Source organism: Kryptolebias marmoratus, linkage group LG15, assembly GCF_001649575.2.
Source record: "Kryptolebias marmoratus isolate JLee-2015 linkage group LG15, ASM164957v2, whole genome shotgun sequence".
In the NCBI taxonomy this organism is placed as follows: Eukaryota; Metazoa; Chordata; class Actinopteri; order Cyprinodontiformes; family Rivulidae; genus Kryptolebias; species Kryptolebias marmoratus.
Genome location: NC_051444.1, coordinates 8,525,881 through 8,547,699, shown reverse-complemented (window position 1 = coordinate 8,547,699; position 21,819 = coordinate 8,525,881). Strand labels below are relative to the sequence as shown.

At 37.8% G+C, this 21,819-nt stretch overlaps 1 protein-coding gene across 2 annotated transcripts; it reads left to right on the top strand.

Moving 5' to 3' along the window:
- The first annotated feature begins 520 nt into the window (after window positions 1–520).
- On the top strand, window positions 521–21,819 carry ap1g1 (adaptor related protein complex 1 subunit gamma 1). Of its 2 annotated transcripts, XM_017404194.3 has the most exons (24): window positions 521–657; window positions 7,353–7,556; window positions 7,647–7,771; window positions 8,062–8,203; window positions 8,359–8,455; window positions 10,285–10,361; window positions 10,753–10,761; window positions 11,943–12,038; window positions 12,319–12,399; window positions 12,480–12,578; window positions 12,658–12,713; window positions 12,804–12,917; window positions 13,029–13,169; window positions 13,487–13,541; window positions 13,673–13,795; window positions 13,921–14,010; window positions 14,140–14,264; window positions 14,896–15,000; window positions 15,132–15,273; window positions 15,384–15,510; window positions 15,884–15,988; window positions 16,154–16,314; window positions 17,306–17,404; window positions 17,542–21,819. In XM_017404194.3, exons 2-24 carry the CDS (start codon window positions 7,356–7,358, stop codon window positions 17,641–17,643), a joined length of 2,472 nt encoding a protein of 823 aa, XP_017259683.1. In that variant the 5' UTR covers window positions 521–657; window positions 7,353–7,355; the 3' UTR covers window positions 17,644–21,819. The 2 variants fall into 2 exon arrangements, with proteins under 2 accessions (XP_017259683.1, XP_017259690.1); XM_017404201.3 differs by lacking the exon at window positions 10,753–10,761.

Below are 21,819 nucleotides of genomic sequence, written 5' to 3'. Positions count from 1 at the left end.
TTCATTTAGGTTTGAAATAATTTCACCACAAGATTTGCACAGATGTTTGTAATTACATTGTTGTTAGGCATTATTCCAGTTACTGATGTTTGAAACTGATGTCATATTATGGACACTGGATGTTTACAAGTAGTTTTTTTTTAATTATTCATTTGAAAATGAATTCTGCATCATATCATATTATCCAATTAATCTGAAATAATTTCTCCTATTGGAAATATACCATAAAACCCAAAACTGGTAACAAAAAGGGATTGTAGAGCTCAATTCTTCTTGTAAGAATCCAAATTTCAGATATCCAGTGTTCATTCTAGATACTTGCAGAAGACTGGAGCTGATAGCCCAATCCACATAAATGGAAATACAATATATGGCATTATATATGTTAACATATTTATAATGATGAAACGAATAGAACTGAAAAATGATCATTTTAACTGGGAAAAATAAGGCTTCTTTTTTTGAAGAGCCTGTCTAACTATTATATGGTAAATCGGCTTTCCATACTGCTTCCTTCCCCAACCTCTGTCAGTGTAATCCTCCGCCTGCGGTAGATGTGCTGAGGCTGGAGTAGCCACCATTTTGCATGTCTAGTGTGTTCCTCCCTTCATTGCTAATAGAGACGATTCCAGTTCTTTTCTGGCATCATTACGGCTCGTAAGTACACGGAAGGAGTAACGCGTCGTCACGAATGTGGGGGAAAAGGCTTTGCCTGTACATATTTGTTTGTGGTTCGCTTGTATCTGCGATGTGAACTCTTGAGTGTTAGCGCTGCATAGGAAGTGGCAGCCCTCAGTGCACCGGGGTTGTGCCTGTCAGCAGCTAAGTTAGCTCAGGCTAGGTTTGTATCAGTGCAGCGGTGGGGCTGCCCGCTAACTCACACGCTTCGTGACAACTTGTCACGGCAGTTTTGTAGTTGATAGATTTTATTTTAGAAGTGAGTATAGGCGGCTAAGTCTCTCGGGGGTTTCCACAGTGTTCCAGTTAGCTAACGCTATGAGGGTTGCTCGCTAGCTTGATAATCCAAGTGCTTCAAGGAGGCCTAAACTGCATCATATCCTGATCAGTCGGTGATTAGACTCAGGTTAATGCCCCCTTTTTAGAGAGTTTTGTAAGAATCCTGATAATATAAACCCTAATTTAAATGAATTTGGTCAGCTATTGTCACGCTACAGTACCTCACAGATATCTTGTCCTTTAAAGTTCCTAGTTTCCACTAAGGTTAGCACGTTTAGCTTAGTTTTGATAGGTGTGCTTTACCTCTGTAGTTCAGTCATATGACGTTTCAGGGCGTGTTTGGGGACAAAACTTTCATTCATTGTTCAATTGTAAACTTTTTAGTTCTAAGCTAAAGCTTAGATTTCCAGGAACGTACTTTCCTAAAACGCGCTGAAGGCGTGGAGTTGTTTTTTTCTAAAGTTTTGTGTTTTTAAACAAAATGGTTGCACTGACAGACACGATTTTAACAGTGTGCGTTTGTCATGTTGGTGTCACTTGTTGCATCTGGAACAGGTAGGTTTAACATAAAAGAAGTCAGCTGTAAGTAGGAAGTGAGCCAACCAGTGTGACATTTCTTTGGATCTGTCACTTTTTTTGGTGACTCAGTTGTTTATTGACACACTTTCCAGGGTTCAGGTGAATCCAGAGCTGTCACAATCATTTAACAGACCCCAGGGTGGTTGTTGCAGTACACACTTTTTTTTTTGGCTTGTACATTTTGTACCACTTTTTGTTTTAGGTTATTGCTTGCTACAGCATTTGGCAGAAAATCTGACCAGCTGCTTCTTCCAAGTTTTTAGTTTCCTGTCATTCAGTTAAAAAAAATCCTTGGTGATCCTTTTTTTTTGTTGGGTTTTGTCACTAAATTCGTAAATCTATTCAACTCACTTTATTTATATAGCACTAATTCACAACAAGACATTATCATACATTATAAAATACTTTTTAGTAAAAGTTATCTGTCTAAGGAAGCCAGGAGATTGCTTCAAATCTTCACTTTGTCCCAATCCTCCATCCTGAGCAGCAAAAAAAAAAAAAAAGGAATGACTTCCTTTGTACAGGAAGAAACCTCCAGCAGAACCAGAACCAGACTCATGGGCGGCCATCTGCCTCGACCTGCTGGAGTTAGAGAAGACAGGAAAGAGATGCAGAATGTCTGGTCCAGGTGGGGTTTCTATGGGAGGAAAAACAAAGGAAAACAGGTTTTTAAGAGAAATAATTATAAATTCAAACTTAGAGAGTAGAGAGGGGAAAGACAGCAGCAGAGTAAAGAAATGTGGTCAGTTTGTCCTCCAGCAGTCCAGCTAAGGGAGAGCTCAGGAAACCCAAACCAACCCTAGTTGGATTTATCAAACAGGAAAGTCTTAATCCTAGTCTTAAAGTAGACAGTGTCCGCCTCACGGACAGAAACTGGAAGAGCCTAAGAACTTAAAGCTCTGCCTCCTCTTCCACCTTTAGAAACTCCAGGAACCACGAGTAAACCTGCAGTCTGAGAGCGAAGTGCTCTGTTAGGAACAATAAGATCTTTAATATAAGATGGAGCTCGGTTCCTAAGAGTTTCATATGTTAGGAGTAAGATTTTAAATTTGATTCTGAATTTGACAGGGAGCCAATGGAGAGAGAAGCTAAAATTAGAGAAATATGATCTCTCCTAACGCTCATCAGAACTATCAGAAGTCAGAAATAAAGATTGCTGTTGCAACAACACACCCATAGAAAGTTAAAAGTAACCTGTCTGTCGACGGTCTAAACCCAGCTCACGTTTCCTACTGAACAATCCAACGCTTGGGGAATTGTGCCTCCGTGAGCGTCGCTCCGAGCGCTCGGCCCTCAGAGCTCTCCACGAAGAAGTTTGTGCTATCAAACCTAGTTGCAAAAGGAACTTCGACATTCAAAATATTTGAAAATAGAGAAGGATGTTAGAGGTTGTTGGGTTGACTGACATTTTAAGGCTGATTTTAAATATTTTAAAATGTTCTAGGCATCGGTCACGCCCGAGGACACTGTTCTGGCAGGGGCGCTTTTGAGACGTCCGTTGATGTGCGCTCGACACGACACTCTTATTAATGGCCTTTCTGCATTCAGGGTTTCCTTTCAAAGCCGGTGTGCTTTTTGTCCATTTAGTTTGTAACAGTATCTGTCTACAGACTTGTCAACAAAAATACAACTTGCTTCAGGGCAGATTTGGGAGGGTGCTAAGAACGTTCTGAGCCACGTTCTTTCTGCGACTGACAGTTTTTCCAGTTCTGTTGTTTTTCCTTATTTAAAAACAGACTGTGATGCGTATGAATATTAAAATGATATATATTACAAAAAATGAGGCTTTATATATTGGAAATTGGCTGCTCTGATATTTGAAGATCAGCATAGACTTAAAAAAAAGCTCTGATCAGTCAGTGGATAAATGAAATTTCTGTTAGTTTGATTAAAAATACTGGTCGTGGACAGCTCAAGTGATTCTGTGATGATAAGGACAAGACTGATTGAAGCAGTCTTCACTCAGGTCTCGCCACTGTTTAATTGATTAAATGAATTTCTGATGCAGACTCACAAAAACTCCCCATTGTAGGCTGAAAATAGCACCTAATGATCTGATTGTGCATACAGTGGACTCTGGTTTATATCACACCAGCATTGTGTTTGAACACAGTCTGTTAGTAAGTAATGAATTTGCGCAATTTTGTGTTTACAGATGAATAATGTCAGTTTATCTGTTTAAGCCTTATGTTTTGCATTCCACCTAGCAAGAACATTTAGCCCCTAAACAGAGCATCTTGATCCATTTAAATGAATAGTTGACAAGTACTACTCAGTCCCAGACCTGATGTGGCACCCTATTCCTGTTGACTAATAATTGCTTGAAAAGATCAAAGTTTAATATATATTTGTAGAAAAGAAAAGGGAAAAATGCAAACCCTGACTTTGAGTTTTGCTAATAATTAACAACCAACTAAAAGCTGAACTGGACAAAAACTCGTGAAAACACAGGGAGCATTCATTGTGTCATGTAAGGTACTGGTTCATTATGAGTGCTGCTATTGGTGCTCATAATTATTCTTATATTTGACTATTATCAATTTTTGGTTTTGTCGTACAGGTGATTACAAAAATGTAGTCAATACTGCAACACAAAGCAATGTGTTTAATAGAATAGGGCAGAGAAAATTAGAAAATAAAAATTATAAATCATGTATTTCACTGTTAGCTCTATAAATCAGCCAATATAGAGCTTCCTTGTAATATTTGTAGTTTATCTGTCAGTACATCTGTGAGTCATTCTGTTGTCATGTTTTTTTATTGGATTTAGAAAGTTGACGTTAATAGAACTCCTCTGTGGTAAATAGGAGCTTGGCTGCTTTTTGATGCTTTTGCTGTTTGTCAAGTATAAGAATCTAATCAAGGCTTAAAATATGCCAAGAGGAAGTGTTTGGGATAAACATTTTACAAAATATGCAAAATAAAGCCATAGAGAAGTTATTTGTCATGGTTGCGTGTACACCATCTTGGTCTGCCTGCGTTAGGAGAAATTAAAACTCAGGGCATGGATTATTCAGAGATCCTCTCGAATAAGACTTTTTCTTCTGTTTTTTTTTTTTTTTTAGCATATGGTGTGAGCCTCCCCCACATAGCTATTTTGACACAGCTTCTTGGAGCTGTTCTTGTTTGTGGTGACCATATTAATCTGTTGTTGTAAGTATAAATATTACAAACGCTTTTAAACACATGACTTTGAGATTACAGATGTGTATGTTTGTATCAAAGAGGAGTACAAGCGAACTAAATGAATGAACGCTCTGCTCATAGCCCGTCATCTGTCTGTGTTTTAGTCTCTTAAGCTTAATATCTATTTTATTTTTCTAGAGATAAACAAGACTAAGAAACGGCAGCAATAAATGAATTTGTTGGATTTTGATTGTTGCAGAATACACTTTTGTTCTGCTAAAATACGGAACAATGCGTACATCAGCTCTCATCACTGGCTGGAATTACCTTTTGATGCTGATTAAAAGCACAGCAAGAGACAGGATTCATGGAGCCGAACAGTGGGTCCGTTCAGCTGGTGGTCGGACAGACAGTTTATTAAAGTGTGGCCTCGCTGTCCACCTTTTTTATTCCTCTCTAATCAAAGGGAGTTCTTAGTTTCTGCACAACCCACCACCTTATTCAACAAAATATTTTTTTATCCTCCTCTCTGTCTGGCTTTTTATTTTCCTTACTAAACTGGTGTATTATTAAAACCAGTCCTTTGATTTGATCAAATGTTGGGGAGATTTTGATCTTGTTTGGACAGTTAATAACTTAAAGAGTCGAATGTGTCGTCAGGACACAGTGGAGTTTTCACCAAAACCCTGATGATAAACGGCCCGTAATGTTTTAAGATTCTTAAATCTCACAGCGAGGCTTTAGTGAGAATAAAATCAGTAACATTTTACCTATAAAAGAAATTAATATCCATCCAACAGCTTAACAAAGCCAAAAGGTGATTCTGTTTTTGACGTTATAAAGCAGAATTGCATTGTGCTACCTGCAGGAACCAGAAAACCATCAACTGGAAAAGTCTTTGAAAGTGTTAACATGATAAAAGTAAAGCAGAGGGAATAAAAACTCGATGGCAAAATAAACAAAGAGCTAATAATCTTGTAAACTTACCGTTTGTGACAGTTGCCCCTTTTCAACCAAAGCGAAGCCAGAGGGTGGCGACAGAGATGTTCCTAACTGGTTCCATAAAACACCTACAAAGGCTCTGTTAGATCTTTCCCAATTAGAACGCTTCCACAAACAGCCACAGCGTTTTGTCACTTTAAACGTCTCCTCCAGGATGTGTTGGAACCTCACAATATTCTGATAACTGCAGCACAGGGAGACAGGTTGTTTACGCAGATCAGAGTTGTTTTTTTTTCCCTTTTACTACAAAAAAAACATGTCTTGGTATCAGTTCAGTTTATAAGCACAAACAGAATTTTAAACAATAGGTGTTTTTAGAGTCCAACTATTTTACCGTACTTGTAAACAGGATGTTGTTTTAAGCCGAATCTATATAAACACCAGGGAGTGATATTAAAAGGTTTAACAATGTTCATAAACAAAGTTGGAGACATTGTGCCGGCCTGTGCATGACATTGATCTGCGTTCAAACCACAACTGGCAATATTAAAAGACAACTGCAAGAAATAAGAGACAGAAAGCTCCTGTTCCTCCACTTCTGCTTCATTTTTGCATCTTTGTTGTTGATCTTGTGTTGAATTAGGGAGACAAAACGCTACACTGGCTCTGTATTTAAAATCCTGCAACAAAGCACCTTCCTGTGGAATTATATGGAGATACCAAAAGCACGAACATGTTATTTTTATGCTCTAAAATGTAATGGCAGCAAAAAGCCCCCTAAGTAAGAGTTATTTCTCTGATTTATTGCTTTGTATCGCAACTATAGCGGCGTGTCTTTGACTTTCTCCAGCTCAAATTCTGCTGCTGCTGCTGCTTCATCCATTTTACTTGTTGAAACTGGAAGGAGGCATCGAAGGGTGTCTGGAAATTGATGCTCGGTATCATTTTTTTGAAACGATAGTCTGTGAAGTTGTTAGATCTGCTCTAACGACTTTACAGATGCTGGAAGCCTATTAATCAAACTGAGATGGCTGCTGTTGTAATTATCAGTGTCTTTGAACTTTGTGCCAAGAGAATAAAAAAAATAATTTGTTGCAGTCTGTTTTTTTTTGTTTAAGTCAGTAGTTGAGACTTGGTACAGTGTTCACAAATAAACACATGAAAACATGTTTTCACAGCTAAGCATGTAGAGCTCATGAATATTTAAGTTTCTTGTGCGCTCTCTGTTTAGGGAATTGAATTTCTCTTGCTGTTCTCATTTACCTCTGCTCTTTAATTCTGGTAAAGAAGGCAGTACTTGATGAAATTGGTTTGCCTTTCAAAGTTAAAAGCTTTATGATGCCACTGTGTAGGTGTGTTTCTTTCAAAACAAATACAGACACAAAACCCCTCAACTGAGTGGAGTCTAGAAATATAAATACCGTGTTTGTTTGCATGTGCACAGCAAACCTTTTCTTTTGAGAGAAATCTACTTATCCCCCAAAATAAAGGATTTACCGTTTTCTCTGTTCTAAAACCTAAATCTAGAGCCACATGTTTTTGCTCCATAGATTTATTCATTGAGCTGAAATACTTCAGGTCGTTTAAGTGATGTGTAGTGTTGCTGTGTTTAAAAAAGAAGAAAAAAAATAAATTAAAGTTTGTTTCCCCTCTGCCTTTTTGCTACTTTTACTGAAACAGTAACTTCTGTTTGATATGTTCTAGTCTTTCAGGTATTCATTTTTATCTCTCTCTCTCCTGTTTTTCAGACAATGCCAGCTCCGATCAGACTGCGGGAGCTGATCCGGACCATCCGGACAGCACGGACCCAGGCAGAGGAGCGGGAGATGATCCAGAAAGAGTGCGCTGCTATCCGCTCGTCCTTCAGAGAGGAAGACAATACGTACCGTTGCAGAAATGTGGCAAAGCTACTTTATATGCACATGTTGGGCTACCCTGCACACTTTGGCCAGGTCTGTTTGAGAGGACAGCATTCACATTTCCTTTCATGACATTTTACAGAGTTTATGACACAATTCTTCTTCGTTTTCCTTTTTTTTTAGTTGGAATGTCTGAAGCTGATTGCATCTCAGAAGTTCACTGACAAACGAATAGGTTATTTGGGAGCTATGCTGCTGTTGGACGAGAGACAGGATGTTCATCTATTAATGACAAATTGCATTAAAAAGTAAGTGAAGGTCAAACTAGTCCAATATGATGAGTTGTCAGCTATTCAGATGGTACTCAGTTGTGCTAAATGAGAGACAATCTAGGCATAACATCTAAATGTATCTCATCTATTACTGAAATGTGTTCATAACCTTTTGTTTTTCATTTAATGGACAAACCATAATTGTCACAATAACCTCAATCCTCATTTGGGCCTCTGTTTTAGCATTTAGGGTTGTTTCTTGTTTGTGTAGTACTGCGTTTCCATGGCTTTGACTTTGATTTTCTATTTTTTTTCCTGCACACCAGCGATTTGAATCACAGCACACAATACGTCCAAGGCCTGGCTTTGTGCACTTTAGGCTGCATGGGATCCTCAGAAATGTGTCGTGACCTGGCAGGGGAAGTAGAAAAGCTGCTCAAAACATCCAACTCGTACTTAAGGAAAAAAGTAAGCTGCACTGTTGTCATAAGCTGAATATTTGAGATGTCTTTTTGTATTTGGGATTACCGGATATGCAAGATGGGTTAAGCAGTTGCAGTTAAAAACCTAAATTCAGATGTTTTCAGCATAGTGTCATGTTTTACTGAAATGTCTGTCGACAGGCAGCGTTGTGCGCAGTTCATGTCATCAGGAAGGTCCCAGAACTCATGGAAATGTTCCTTCCAGCCACAAAAAACCTGCTGAGTGAGAAGAACCACGGTAAGTGGGAACAGTTTGTCCAGATGCACTTGCTGGTTTGAGGGGGAAATCTGGTTGTTCTGCACAAATGCAGGCTTCATCTTATTTCCTGCCACTCACTGTGCTTTGTTACAAACAGCTGGGTAGCTCCTGCTCTTTTTGTAGCATCCTTTGCAGAGGAGATTGGAGCTAACGAGCCTGTCACACACTCAGGGTTTATGTACCTGCCGATCGAGATCATCTTGCTAAGATGATGTTCTTAACATTTTTGGCGGCACTGCAGTGATACTAAGTTTAAGAAATACTTTTTTTGTAAATCATAATTAGGTTTCCTGCCTTTTACACTACAAATAAATAAAAATAGGATGTGATATGGCTATAAAACTAGCATACATGTCAAGCATTGTCAGAAATAGCTTAAAAGAACTTTCCTCTGTTTTATATTTATTAGACTCTTCAGATAGAGTATCTTAGGCATTAAATATTTATTTAATGCCTAAGGCAATTTTTGTTTTAAACACTATTTACTGCAGTCAAATAAAACCATCTTTATTAACTATCCATTACGCATAGAGACTAGAGCCCATCTTCTCTGACAGTCATGCAGATTTATGTAAAATTTTAACACAAAATGTTACCTCCTGCTGGTTCCTCGTTCTGGACCGGATGCATAAACTTGGTGCTTTTTGCTGAGATGCTGAATCATTAATGTTGTCTTGTTGTGGTCGTCTAATTTGGTTTTACATTAGACATGCTGTACAGTTTGTTGTTTTTTAACTTGATTTAAGGTAAAGTGGCTCTAAAAATTTTATTTTTTTATTTTATGACATACTAATTTTATCTTTTTTTATTAAGTCAACAAATCTAGCTTGCTTAACACAACATGACTCGAGCACATTGTGCAACACTGATAGTCGCTCTTGTGAAACATGGTGACCACTGAGCAGCATATGCTTGTCTAGGTTAAATGAAGCGTCAAATTGAGCTTTTCTCTAAAACCATTTTTTGTAGTAAAGCTAATTTCATTTTCCCGATTATTTTAGCTCTAATAATTACTGCGTGCTCTCAGCAGAGCTGTCTACTGATGTCCCTCAAATCAGAGCTTTTAATCTAATACTGTGATCAGGTCACGAGGACAGGATTATTCTTTATGATAAATCTTGAAATCTGATTGTGTGATTCATTCATTTAATGGCTTCTGTAGTCGGTCAGATCTGTGCTAATATGTGGCATCTGTCTAGACATCTGGATGCTGCAAAATATTTGTTATTGTCCTGTTTTAATAACATTTTACTGCTATTTAGAAAGCACTTTATAAATGCTCTGAGTTCAGTAATTCTTGTGAAACCAGAAATGATTTTTTTCTTCTTGTTTATATTGTGTGCTTCGTGGGCAACACTAGAAAAGAGACTTTCACAGTTACAACCACTGAATTTAATTAAAACTCTGAAAAGCACAAGCAACTTGTAATAGGCCTCCGTCTCGGCGGACATTTTACCTTGAAAGAGTCGGTAACGCACAGGTGTATTACCAAAGGCTGCATTCCACTTCTGCTGCTGTGTGCGCTCATTGTTCTGTAGAACATGCGCAGGAGCAGAACTTCCCCTGGAATGCAGCCCTCATGAATACATCTGTGCTTTCATTATGCTGTCAGGCTGAAATGGTTGCCATGAAGAAGGCCTATAAGTAGTGACAATAATGGGTACCATCTTACAAAAAGCTGTTTAGTTGGAACATAGCGGCGCAGCTCTGCAAACACAAATATTGCTGACTGAGTGGTGCAGAATGCAAAATAACCCTTGCAGTTACATTCATATTAATAAAATAACCTTTTACTTATTTTCCCCAAGGTGTTCTTCATACATCTGTTGTTCTCCTCACTGAGATGTGTGAAAGAAGTCCTGATATGCTGGCCCACTTCAGAAAGGTACAAAGAGATTGTCTTCAGTTTAACATTATTGTACTTATGCATTTGTCTGAAGCTCATGTCACATTTCATTCTCCTTTGGTTATACATCTTATTTTGTTATGACTAAGATGGGCAAACATGTTAAACTGTTTGGATTGCAGTACAGGTTTCCTCGACATTCAAAATATTTCCTTGATCTCCTTCCTCTGTCTTTTCCCTTGTATCTCAACTGTACCTCTCTCTCTCTAGGTGTTAACAAAACTAAGGCAGAAGCAGCACGTTTCATGCTCATAATCTGAACATTATTTTAAGCTCTCTGAAAGTGAATGACTTCCAGTTTCCCCTCCCTAACATCTACTTCATATTTTTTCTGTCATTTGTCTTTGTTACAATTCCTGCATTGTGTTAGAATGAGAAGGTAAGAGGACATTCTGATCTCATAGCTGGTGCATGCTGTTAATAGTAATCACTCCTCACAGTCACCTCAAATGTAACCAGATTTGTTTTAAGTAATGTCATGTTGTTTTGATTTAGAATTTTACTTTAATTATCTTGTACGGTGATCATTATTATGTCAGTGTTTTGACTATTATCAAACAGTTTTTGACCCATTCGTCAGATACATATCTCACTATTGTTTTGAATGTCATTATTTGCCTAACATGCAATCTGTTTGGTCACTGCCTTTCTTAAAACTAGTCTGGTGGGTGTGTTCTCACATGATAGCCACAGGTGTCAGTAGGAGCAGAAGATTTTCTTTAACACGTCATCACTGCAAGACAGGAGCTTGTTATAGCTGCATTGAGCCTGTTTAATCATAGAGGGGGGCATTTTGGTCTGGAAACAGGTTATTTTAGCAGACATAGCGGTGGGGTGTCACATTAACAAAAAAGAATTTTAAAAAAGTATAGGAAATTTTTGAATTTTAAACGCATTACTCTGACATTTTGAGGTTGCTTGTTTTTGTTTATGCCAGTTTAATCCCCCTTAATTTTACAATAAATGACAGGATTCAGCCTCTAATAACCACAATCCAAGAAGAATTTAGTACAGTTTTCGAATCTCCCACATTGTTGCTGTGTGGGACAAGTTTTGTTTAACAGAGAGGCTGTAAACAGCAGTTAGACTAAATGCATCCTAAATCTATCACTGCCCTGGGGCCCAGAAAGGAAAGCTTTCATATAATTTAATACAGGACAAGATGGCACATTGCTTTCCAAATGCATTACTGTAGGGTACCTGTGATGATGTTTTTATAAAGAACAGAGAGACATCTGTATATACTTCATACTGATGTGACAGAAATGTAATTTGAGTTTGTTTTTTTTCTGTCAGTCAGTTGTTCTAACCCAGTGTTTTTGTACAATCAACACTTTAATTTCCTTACAAAACAAATTATTCAGACACATAATTGTTTTACTAGAATTACCTTAATAAAACAATCTCTTTTCACTTCCCACCCTTGGATCACTGCCACTTGGATTTAAAAATTAACGTTTAAACTTATTGTTAATTGAAAACATTATAAATATGGAACATGAAGAGTTTATGATCCACTGAAACTTCTTGTTTTCTTTTTTGTTGTTGGTCTTTTTGTAGCTGGTTCCACAGTTGGTGAGAATCCTGAAGAACCTAATCATGTCTGGGTACTCTCCTGAGCATGATGTGTCAGGCATAAGTGACCCTTTTCTGCAGGTAAGTCTCTCAAGTCTAGATTTGATTTATTTAGTTCTGTTGTATTTAGCTTTAAGCAACTAAGCCACGACGTGGAAACTCCTTTGTGTTTCATTATTTTTGAAATAGCCAAGAAAAATACATTGAGCTCCTTTTATCAGCCAGTTTTAATAAACAGGTTACTGACATTAAAGTGTATGAATAATTACAGCATTCAGATAAACAAACTGGTATAATTAAATTTTTTAATAAGCTGAAAAAGACAAGAAGCCATTACTGATGAATGATGTTTACTCATTAGGTGCGGATATTGAGACTACTGCGAATTTTAGGCAAGAATGATGACGACTCCAGTGAAGCAATGAACGACATCCTTGCACAGGTTAGAATAATTCAGCTACATCATTACTTTGATTTAAATGGTCATTGAGTCAGTGTAACTGATAAATGTGTGTACTACAGGTGGCCACGAACACAGAGACGAGTAAAAATGTAGGCAATGCAATCTTGTACGAAACTGTCCTGACTATAATGGACATCAAGTCTGAAAGTGGACTGAGGGTGAGTTGATTTGAAGAGTAACTTGATTAAAAGCTTTTTGCTCTTTTTACTCTGTTTAAATCTCTTTTCCCCCCCTCAGGTTTTGGCCATTAACATACTAGGTCGCTTCCTTCTTAACAATGACAAAAACATAAGGTAATCAATTCGCTTACTGTATTTTGCTTTGTGAGCATGAAGTTATTTAAAATGTTAATAATCACTGATTATACTTGGACTTTTTTTCAGATATGTGGCATTGACATCTCTACTAAAGACGGTACAAACAGATCACAATGCAGTGCAGAGGCATCGGAGCACCATCGTGGATTGTTTAAAAGACCTGGACGTGTCCATCAAGAGGTTACTTTCGCTGCTCACATTTCTGGGATTTTATTTTTAGGTCTTTTTATTTAGCCTTAGTATTTCTGACCCTTTTTTGCATTTACATTGTTTTTCTTCTTTGCTGTGTAGACGTGCAATGGAGCTGAGCTTTGCCCTCGTGAATGGCAACAACATCAGAGGCATGATGAAAGAGCTTCTCTACTTCCTGGACTCCTGTGACCCAGAATTCAAAGCAGATTGTGCATCAGGAGTCTTTCTAGCTGCTGAGAAGTATGCCCATACATTCTACCTTCAACCATCTTCTTTGTAGGGTTTCAAAAAGACATTCTTTGATTATTAGGATGTTCAGAATACTGTCACCATAACAACATGCTATTATCACCCATCAGGATGAGTTTGTGATATTTTCTAGGCTGCAAATGAAAAGCTGTATGATGATAAATTGAGTGATCCATCGTCTGAATGACCTTGGTGATGCCTTTTTATTCTGACAGCATTTGTCTCCTCTCTGTAAAGTGGGTTAGCTAACTTCATAATTTAAATTCTTTTTTGACTAATCAGTGTATTTTTTTATTTTGTTTTTACAGATATGCTCCTTCAAAAAGATGGCACATAGACACTATTATGAGAGTACTGACAACAGTATGTATACCACACATGCACTTCAGTGCCTTTATTCATCTTATGAATACAAGCATTACCTTGCAACAGAGCGTTCAAATCTGCAACTTAATGTTTGTTCGAAGTTTTCATTTGCGTCTCTGTTCTTGTAGGCAGGAAGCTATGTGCGAGACGACTCTGTTCCCAACCTTATCCAGCTCATCACAAACAGCGTGGAGATGCATGCCTACACAGTACAGAGACTTTACAAAGCATTGCTGGACGACATTTCACAGGTCAGAGGATTTCTGCTTCAGCATGGGATTAGATTTAGGACACCTTCAACTCCGAAGTTTACAGTCATAAACTTGATTAAACATCAAAGAGTGAAGCTTAGTTGTGTTTTCTCTCCATTCTCTAGCAACCTCTTGTGCAGGTTGCATCATGGTGCATAGGAGAGTATGGAGACCTGCTTGTGTCAGGGCAGTGTGAGGAGGAAGAGCCCATCCAGGTACATCACTCATACACACACACACACACACACATAGCTAAACTGAGGATCACACAAATGTTCAGACAGCACCAGGTCACTCTCCTCTTACGGTTTCTTTTCTTCTTGTCTTCCTTTTTTTAAATAAAGGTGACTGAAGATGAAGTTCTGGACGTGTTGGAAGGGCTTCTGGTGTCAAATCTGTCCACACCTGTGACTCGGGGTTATGCTCTTACTGCTATCATGAAGCTGTCGACTCGCTTCAGCAGCGTAAAGTGAGTGCTTGATATTTAAACTTGTCCTTACGTTTCCTTTTAAGGAAACATAAGTCCTTGAGACGGCTTAAACTGTTTATCTTTAATAATATTATGGTCATAACATAAAAGAACAGTTTTACCTAAAACAAGATATTTAATATTGGACGTGTTAGATTGTCAAAATAACTCAAATTTCACACGTCTAGTTGACTTTTTTTCCCCCCACAGTAAAATATTTTCTTTTTACTGTGGAGAGCTTTTATGACAACAGCTCTGCAGGAAACAATGTGTCTCAGCCACTCGTTGATGAAAGTATAGCGTTTGTCATTTTCAAAATTCAAACTGTTTGATTCATCATTTGTTATGAAAAGAAAACACTAATTTTTTAAATATACCATTAGTTTACTAGACAGAATTTTTGTCTTCAATAGTTGGCACCTTATTTACCTTGCATTAACAATAAGCTCATTATAAATTAGAAATAAATAATTTTTCACTGAGTCTGAAGAAAGACAGTTCTGACAACTGCTTGTAGTTATTTCAGAAATTAAAAAAAAGTCTTATAATTCATGTTTCATTATTAGTATTGTTAATGATCCATAATTATGCCCTCTAAGTATTGTAACTTTTTTCTTTTGTATTCTTTTAGCCGAATCAAGAAGGTGGTTTCGATTTATGGCAGCAGCATTGATGTGGAGCTTCAGCAGAGAGCCGTCGAGTACAATGCACTTTTCAAGAAATACGACCACATGAGGTGAAATTCACTACTTTTATTAAGGAAATAACTATCACCCACCTCACAATAATAAAGTATTTAGTCAGTAGTTTCTGGAAGCCAGTTGGAGTTTTGGAGTTTGATCCATTCTTTCTTGTTCTTGATAATAGGTCAGCTCTTCTTGAGCGGATGCCCATTATGGAGAAAACTGCTAGTAATGGCCCTACAGAAATTGTACAGACAAATGGGGAGACTGAGCCCTCTGTTGTGGAACCAAAACATCCACCGCCTGTCACCCAACCAACAAACCAGGTGAAAAAAAACAGAATACATAAGACACTTCTTTAAGGATTTAGTTGTGGAAATGTCTGACAATATTAAAGTTTTCTTTTTTTAACCATCCAAATGTTTTTGCTTCATAGGCTACTGATTTATTAGACTTGCTGGGTGGTAATGATATGGTGTCAGTAATCCAGACTACAGTGCCCACAAAACCCGCCTCTGCTGGAGGAGAGCTGCTTGATCTCCTGGGTGACCTCTCACTAAGTGGTAGGATGTTTATCATGAAGCATCATTTTACTCATTTAAAAACAAACAGTGATTCTTTGTTTGTTGTAAATGTAATGTCCCATTTGTGTTTGTGTCAGTTTACTGCCTGGCTTTAGTATGAAAAGTAAAAATGTGAATATTTGTCGTAAATGTTTGGTTTACATTGTGCATCAAATATCAGCACTATGGAACTTGTTTGACTTGTTTTGAATTTGTTTCAAGTTTCAAGAACAATAAAAAAGTTGGTAAATTCAAGCAGCATTTTTCAGAAACGATCTAAAACTCAGAATAAAAGACATAGAAAAACAGTTTTGTGTTTGTGTGTCCATGTCCACTTAAACCCTGGTATGAAACTTCCCCCCCCCCCTCCCAGGAGGTCCAACACCTACTCCTGCCCCTTCAGTGCCCACTTCTCAACCCTCTTTCCTGTTGGATGGCCTGTCTTCACAACCTCTGTTTAATGATATTGCAGCTGCAGGTGAGAGGGTGCTGCTCCTGGAAGCTATACACAAACAAATTACTTCAGTTTGTGAGGAAACCTTCATGTAATGAGGAATAAATTAGTCTTTACTTATCATATCTCCATATATATATATTTATATTTAATTGTGTGATCATTTCTCACTCTAAAATGTCTGCTTAGGTATTCCTCCTATAACTGCATACAACAAGAATGGTCTGAAAATAGACTTCACGTTTGAGAGAGCCAACCCCAACCCAAACATTGCAGTCATCACTATTCATGCATCCAACTCAACAGAGACAGACATGACTGACTTTGTTTTCCAGGCTGCAGTACCAAAGGTAAGCAGACTTATTTGTCACTTTAATATTTACAGCAGCAGTTCATGTTGTCTCAGGTCAATGTTGCACAGTTTGGATGTTTAAGTTGAAGTCGCTTGTGTGTATGGAAATCTGAAAATGTAGATTAATCATGAAGTAAATGCTCAGTCACTCAGCATGTTCTTAGAAAGCTTGGATATGATAAACATCTTTTTTTACTCTCTGAGATGGGAATCTTATGAAGAAAACAGTCCAGATTTGTGTTGTGCTCGACTGGGTGTTCTTTGAAGATGTGCTGGCAGAGTAAACATCATTGACCCTTTGCCTCTCAACAGGCATTCCCCCCAGTTTTAGTTCCAGGACCCCTTTCCTTTGCAGTCTCCTCCATCTCCTTGGAGCTGGTCATCAGCTCACACAGCTTGTCGTATCTCTGCTGTGCCAATGTCACCCAGCTATAATTGCCACAAGATGCTGCCATGTTTACTGGAATCCTAGCTTGTCTGTTTGACATATCCAGATGGGTAGAAAAAATGCCACCTTAAACTAAGACTGATCAATTTGTCAACCCAGCCAATCAGCCCATTCATCACGGTGTCACCAGACAAATTGCCTCTTCGACTATCTCCCCCACAAATGTTGAAAGGAACCCGGGTATTATGATTGATGGCCATATGTACCTTCTTCCACCAAGTGGCAGCAGCTTTTGAGTCATTTTGTTTTACAGCCTACAACATTAAAATTACTACATTGGAGCAGCATTTTGGTCATTTTTTTGTATTCTAAAATGAAAAAAAAAATGTCCTGAATGTGTTTTTCATAATGATGTGGCTGCTACACCAAAAGAAACCATGAAAAGACTGCTTGAATCACAGTTCTTGTGTGCATCATCAATTTATTTTTTTCAGATACGTTTGAAAAGTGTGACCAAGTCATTTCTACTCAACATCTGTCAGTGGAAATTACCCAGTTTCATTATATTTTCATCTAACACGTTTTTCTCTGTATTTATTAGACATTCCAGCTGCAGCTCCTCTCCCCTAGCAGTAATGTTGTCCCAGCACTCAACCAGGGAACGGTCACGCAAGTCATCAGAGTCCTCAACCCACAGAAGGTGAGTTCTCCTAAAATGTACTTTTAAATAAGGCTTTTGTTGTTGTTGTTGTTTGTTTGAAGAACAATTTGCACACATTTAAAACCTGTGTGAAATTTCCTGTGTTATAAACTCCCATCATCCTCACAAAATTTCAGCAACAACTACGAATGAGGATCAAACTGACCTACACCCACAGAGGCTCAGCTGTGCAAGACCTGGCTGAGGTTAATAACTTCCCCCCACAGTCGTGGCAGTGATGGTCTGTTCCTGTTGCTCTTAAAAGCCCCACCAAGGGAACTATGAAAACGATTTTTTTCCTTTCACCTCCCACCTTTCTTCCAATGGACTCCCCTGTGAAGTCACTGCAGACGGCTACCCTCCAGTCGAACGGGAAGCATCAGGAGAATAATAAAGATGTTACTTAAGACCCTGTTGACATTACAAGAGTAATTGGGAAAACATATCAATGAACTTTTTCCTCTCTTAATTGGTTTCAATATTTTCTTTACTTGGTAAGTTGTATTTTTCATGCACTCCCTCTTCCCAGCACCATTACAACACACAGAAGGACACATATACACAACTCACTGTGGCACACTTTACCTCTGGATTTACTGTGGAGAAAGTGTTGCCCCCTATGGGCACTGCAGGAACCTTTTTTAATGCTCCCCTTCATATTTTTGATTGGCTTTGCTTTCAGATGTTTGTTTTTTTTTTTTTGTACAAACCACCTATCCTTCGATGGCACCCGGAAAAAAGCTTTGAACGGTCTTTTTAGCGCGGTCACAAACTTGTGGGCTAACCTTGTTCTTTTGTCTTTAGCATAGTCGGTGATATAACTTCTTAGAGTTGTATTCATTTTGAATTACATTAATTTGATTAAAGCATGTTGGAGCTTTGCTGTGGTCACAGTCACACCTGGACCTGAGGTCAAAGAGGATTTTCTGGTTCTGCTAAAAGCCCACTTAATTTCATGTTTCTGTAGGAGGTCGACAATGATAACAAGCAGAACATGCCCACTTTGATCTCTCGTGGCCAGTTTTGGAAAACATGCTCAGATTTCTCCTCATTTATCATCTCATCTGTAGAAAAGCGACAGCCTGTAGATCTGTATAGTAAATTCAACATCTAATTGTATAAAAAGTTTAAAAAGTTTCATTCATTTGAATGAATAGAATACAGCTCTTGAACCGATCTGAAAACAAATCGATTGCGTTTCTGTTGGAGATCTGCATTTTAAACTTTTCCTTGCATCTGTGTCATCAGTCTAGCCTGCAAATAAATTTTCTGATTTGTTTAATCTGCTTTAACTTGGTCACCGTGCACACACATGTAAATGAAGCTTGTTATGAATGTAGTTACATGCACTGAATGCTTTCCCCCTTAATGTCCTAATTCTTTTTGTCCATATTCCCTTTTCTCTTGGTGACGCTCATCTTAGTGGCACTATTTTTGTGGAAGTTTGTTTTATTTCTGCACTAATTTGACTTTAATTTATGCCTGATATCAAAGTGATGTGCCTTTCTGACTTGGCTAGATAAAAGCCCCAGAACTATTGTGTTCTGTATGAGCTTCGTAAGTATGATTGTGTGACGGTGGTGCCCTCGGTCTGAGGGAACGGGTCTTGATGGATTTGAACTGGTATGTCGCTTCATTTACTTTTCACTTCTGTTTGTAACGAGTTAAACCAGTGTACCATTAATACTGATCTATATGGATGCTCAGAAAAATGTATAAATTATAATTGAACCATTCGGAATATTTCTTTACAGTTTGTCAAATAAAAATTAAAAGAAAAAAACAATAAAAGTCGACTGGTAAGATTCTAAAAATGGAAAAATTCAAAGATAATGGCAGCTAAGAGACAACAACTTTCATAATCTGGCTTCAAAGTTTCCAGTTATTTTTAATATCACTATAATCCTCCGTCTTTCCCAAAATATATTCTTCAACAGAACAGAATTTTGAGTCTGGGTTATTTGACGAAGTACTGAAACTGTTTCTCTCGTCTTCTCCAAATCACATTTTTGGCCGTGCTGTCATCAAGGGTAGTAACCTTTTAATACCTCACTATATTTGATCTTTCTGTTCATTTTTAGTGGCAGTGAATTGACTGTTGTGTTTAGTCACACATTGCAGTGAAATGAAGCATCTGCATGAGAGACTAGCAGGAGTTTTAACATCTCGTTATTAATGTTCTTCTCATTATGCTTCACCATCTTTTAACTTCTGTGACCAAATCAGAGATATTATTAGCTTTGGGAATATTTTTGAGCTATGATATGTGTATATGGAGAAAACTTTAATTTGATTAATTTTTTTTTTCTTTCCTGTTTTTGAAAAATGCTATATTGGCTTTGTTTCTGTACATATTGAGGGCTTTTACGATTTTGTCTATTGTACTATCTTTCATCCTTTTTTTAGATACCATTTTCTAGAAAAAAAAACAAAAAACAAACTTTCAATTACTCACAATGTATATTGTCTAAATAGATTTAGTTGGCATCGGTCTGATAAGACCTCCCTGTGTCATCACTCATTAATTGTAAAGGATATATGATCTGCTGCCTGTACATTGTATATAGTTGTAAAACAAACACTGATCAGATTAAATAAAATCCACATAAAAGATTAGCTAAAAAGTATAATTGTATGCATATATGTACAAAAATAATCTTAAAAGGATGCAATTTGATTTAATATTTCTCATACGTCAATCTAAGTGATTGGATGCATAATCTTTTACAAAGTGAGTCAGAAGGCAAACGTGGTGGATGCTGAAATCAGAGTTTATTCTATCTTACATGTTTGAATGATGCACTGTACTACTGAGAAGCGTGAGCACAGTGCTGCACGGCAACACGATTGCTTCCCTGCCCCTCAGACCTCACGTTTCCATTCTTTCTCGAAGAGGAGCAGCGTTTTGCTCCAGATTGGCCTTAACATGCAGTCTTGATGTTCTCTTCAACCTACAAGTTGTTCTGTGAAGTGATGCCCCTTTGATTTTTATTTTTTCTTTCTTTTGTGTGTGTGTGTTAACCGTTTTTTTTTTTCTGCCGCATACCATCTTCCATCTAAGCAAGGACACTATTGATGCCACCCTAAGAGGTCATAGTGTTTTAGTTTGTTCGTCATAATGAGCAGCAGGTTTTTAAACCTTCATGGCAAAACTTTGTGAAGATCCAAATCAAAAGGGGATACTGAAACACTCAAGTTGAGATGAGCACTCAGTCTTTAAAATTCAACAATGCAAGGCTGTAAATCATGACCAGACATGATTAAGACTATTTTTCTTTTCTTTTTGAGGCATTTCTAGTTTTATTTAATTGACTTTTCCTTTATCAAAACAAACCGGGGAAAGCGTGTGCTACCAGTTGACGCTCACAAGGGGGAGCTGTGCAAAATGGAAGGCTGGCAGGATGAGAAAGGAAGCTTCATACATCTATTACTGAATGTTTTCTGTGTGGTTTGTATTGTCCTATTCAATCTGTATGTACACTTGTTATTCACATCGGATCAGTTCTTTCAGAGAAGCTGTTTAAATTGTACAAATGGAAGTGAGACCAACATAAGTGCTTTGAACACTATAACAGAAGGACGATGAGCGATGATGGGGCGGGAAGGCCCATCAGATGTGTGGTCAGGTGTGTGTGTGTGTTTGTGTATCAGAAGATAATCACCTTTGAGAGAGCGTGACGTGCAACCTGTCTTTTATCTACATAGGACATGATTTTTGGCTGCGATTTCAACTTTCAGCTTCTGAGCTGCATGTGAAGAACTGTAAATAAGGCCATTTCTACTCTTGATGTAAAACCTTTTTTGCAAATGCAAGAGAAGTTTAAACAAAATTTGTCACGCCCCATTTTATGGGTCAGTACTAACTTACAGTTCAAAGTCGTTCAGGAAGTGCTCACAACTTTGTTACTGTTTTTTTTTTTTTTTTTTTTAAGGGCAAAGAAAGTACAAATCCATAATTTGGATGACCTGGACATTTGATTTTTGTTTTTTTGTTGGGATGAAGTTGCTGTGTAAAGGGCTTGGAAGCGCAAAAACCACCATGTTTATTTTCCCCGTTCAATCAAAGAAAATAAAAAACATCTATCGTAACATAATCTGGAACCCCTTTCCCCCTTCAAGACCTGTCCTGACTGAAAACAAAGCGGTGTCAAGGGGGGCTTTTTATCTTTTTGGGAGGGGGAAGGCATGAAGTTCAATTATTTTTATTTTATTTTCTGGTCAGCTTTGACACATTGAACTGTTTCTCAGTTCCGTGGCTTCAAGGAGTGTGTGAATGTCAGACTGAAAATATGAAATGATCATTAAAGATGAGAAGTTGTAAACTATTAAATGGAATATTTTCAATTTATGCTGTGTATTCTTGTCTTTGGGTTGGAGAAAATGATCAAGCGAATAAAAAGTGAAATAAAAATGAA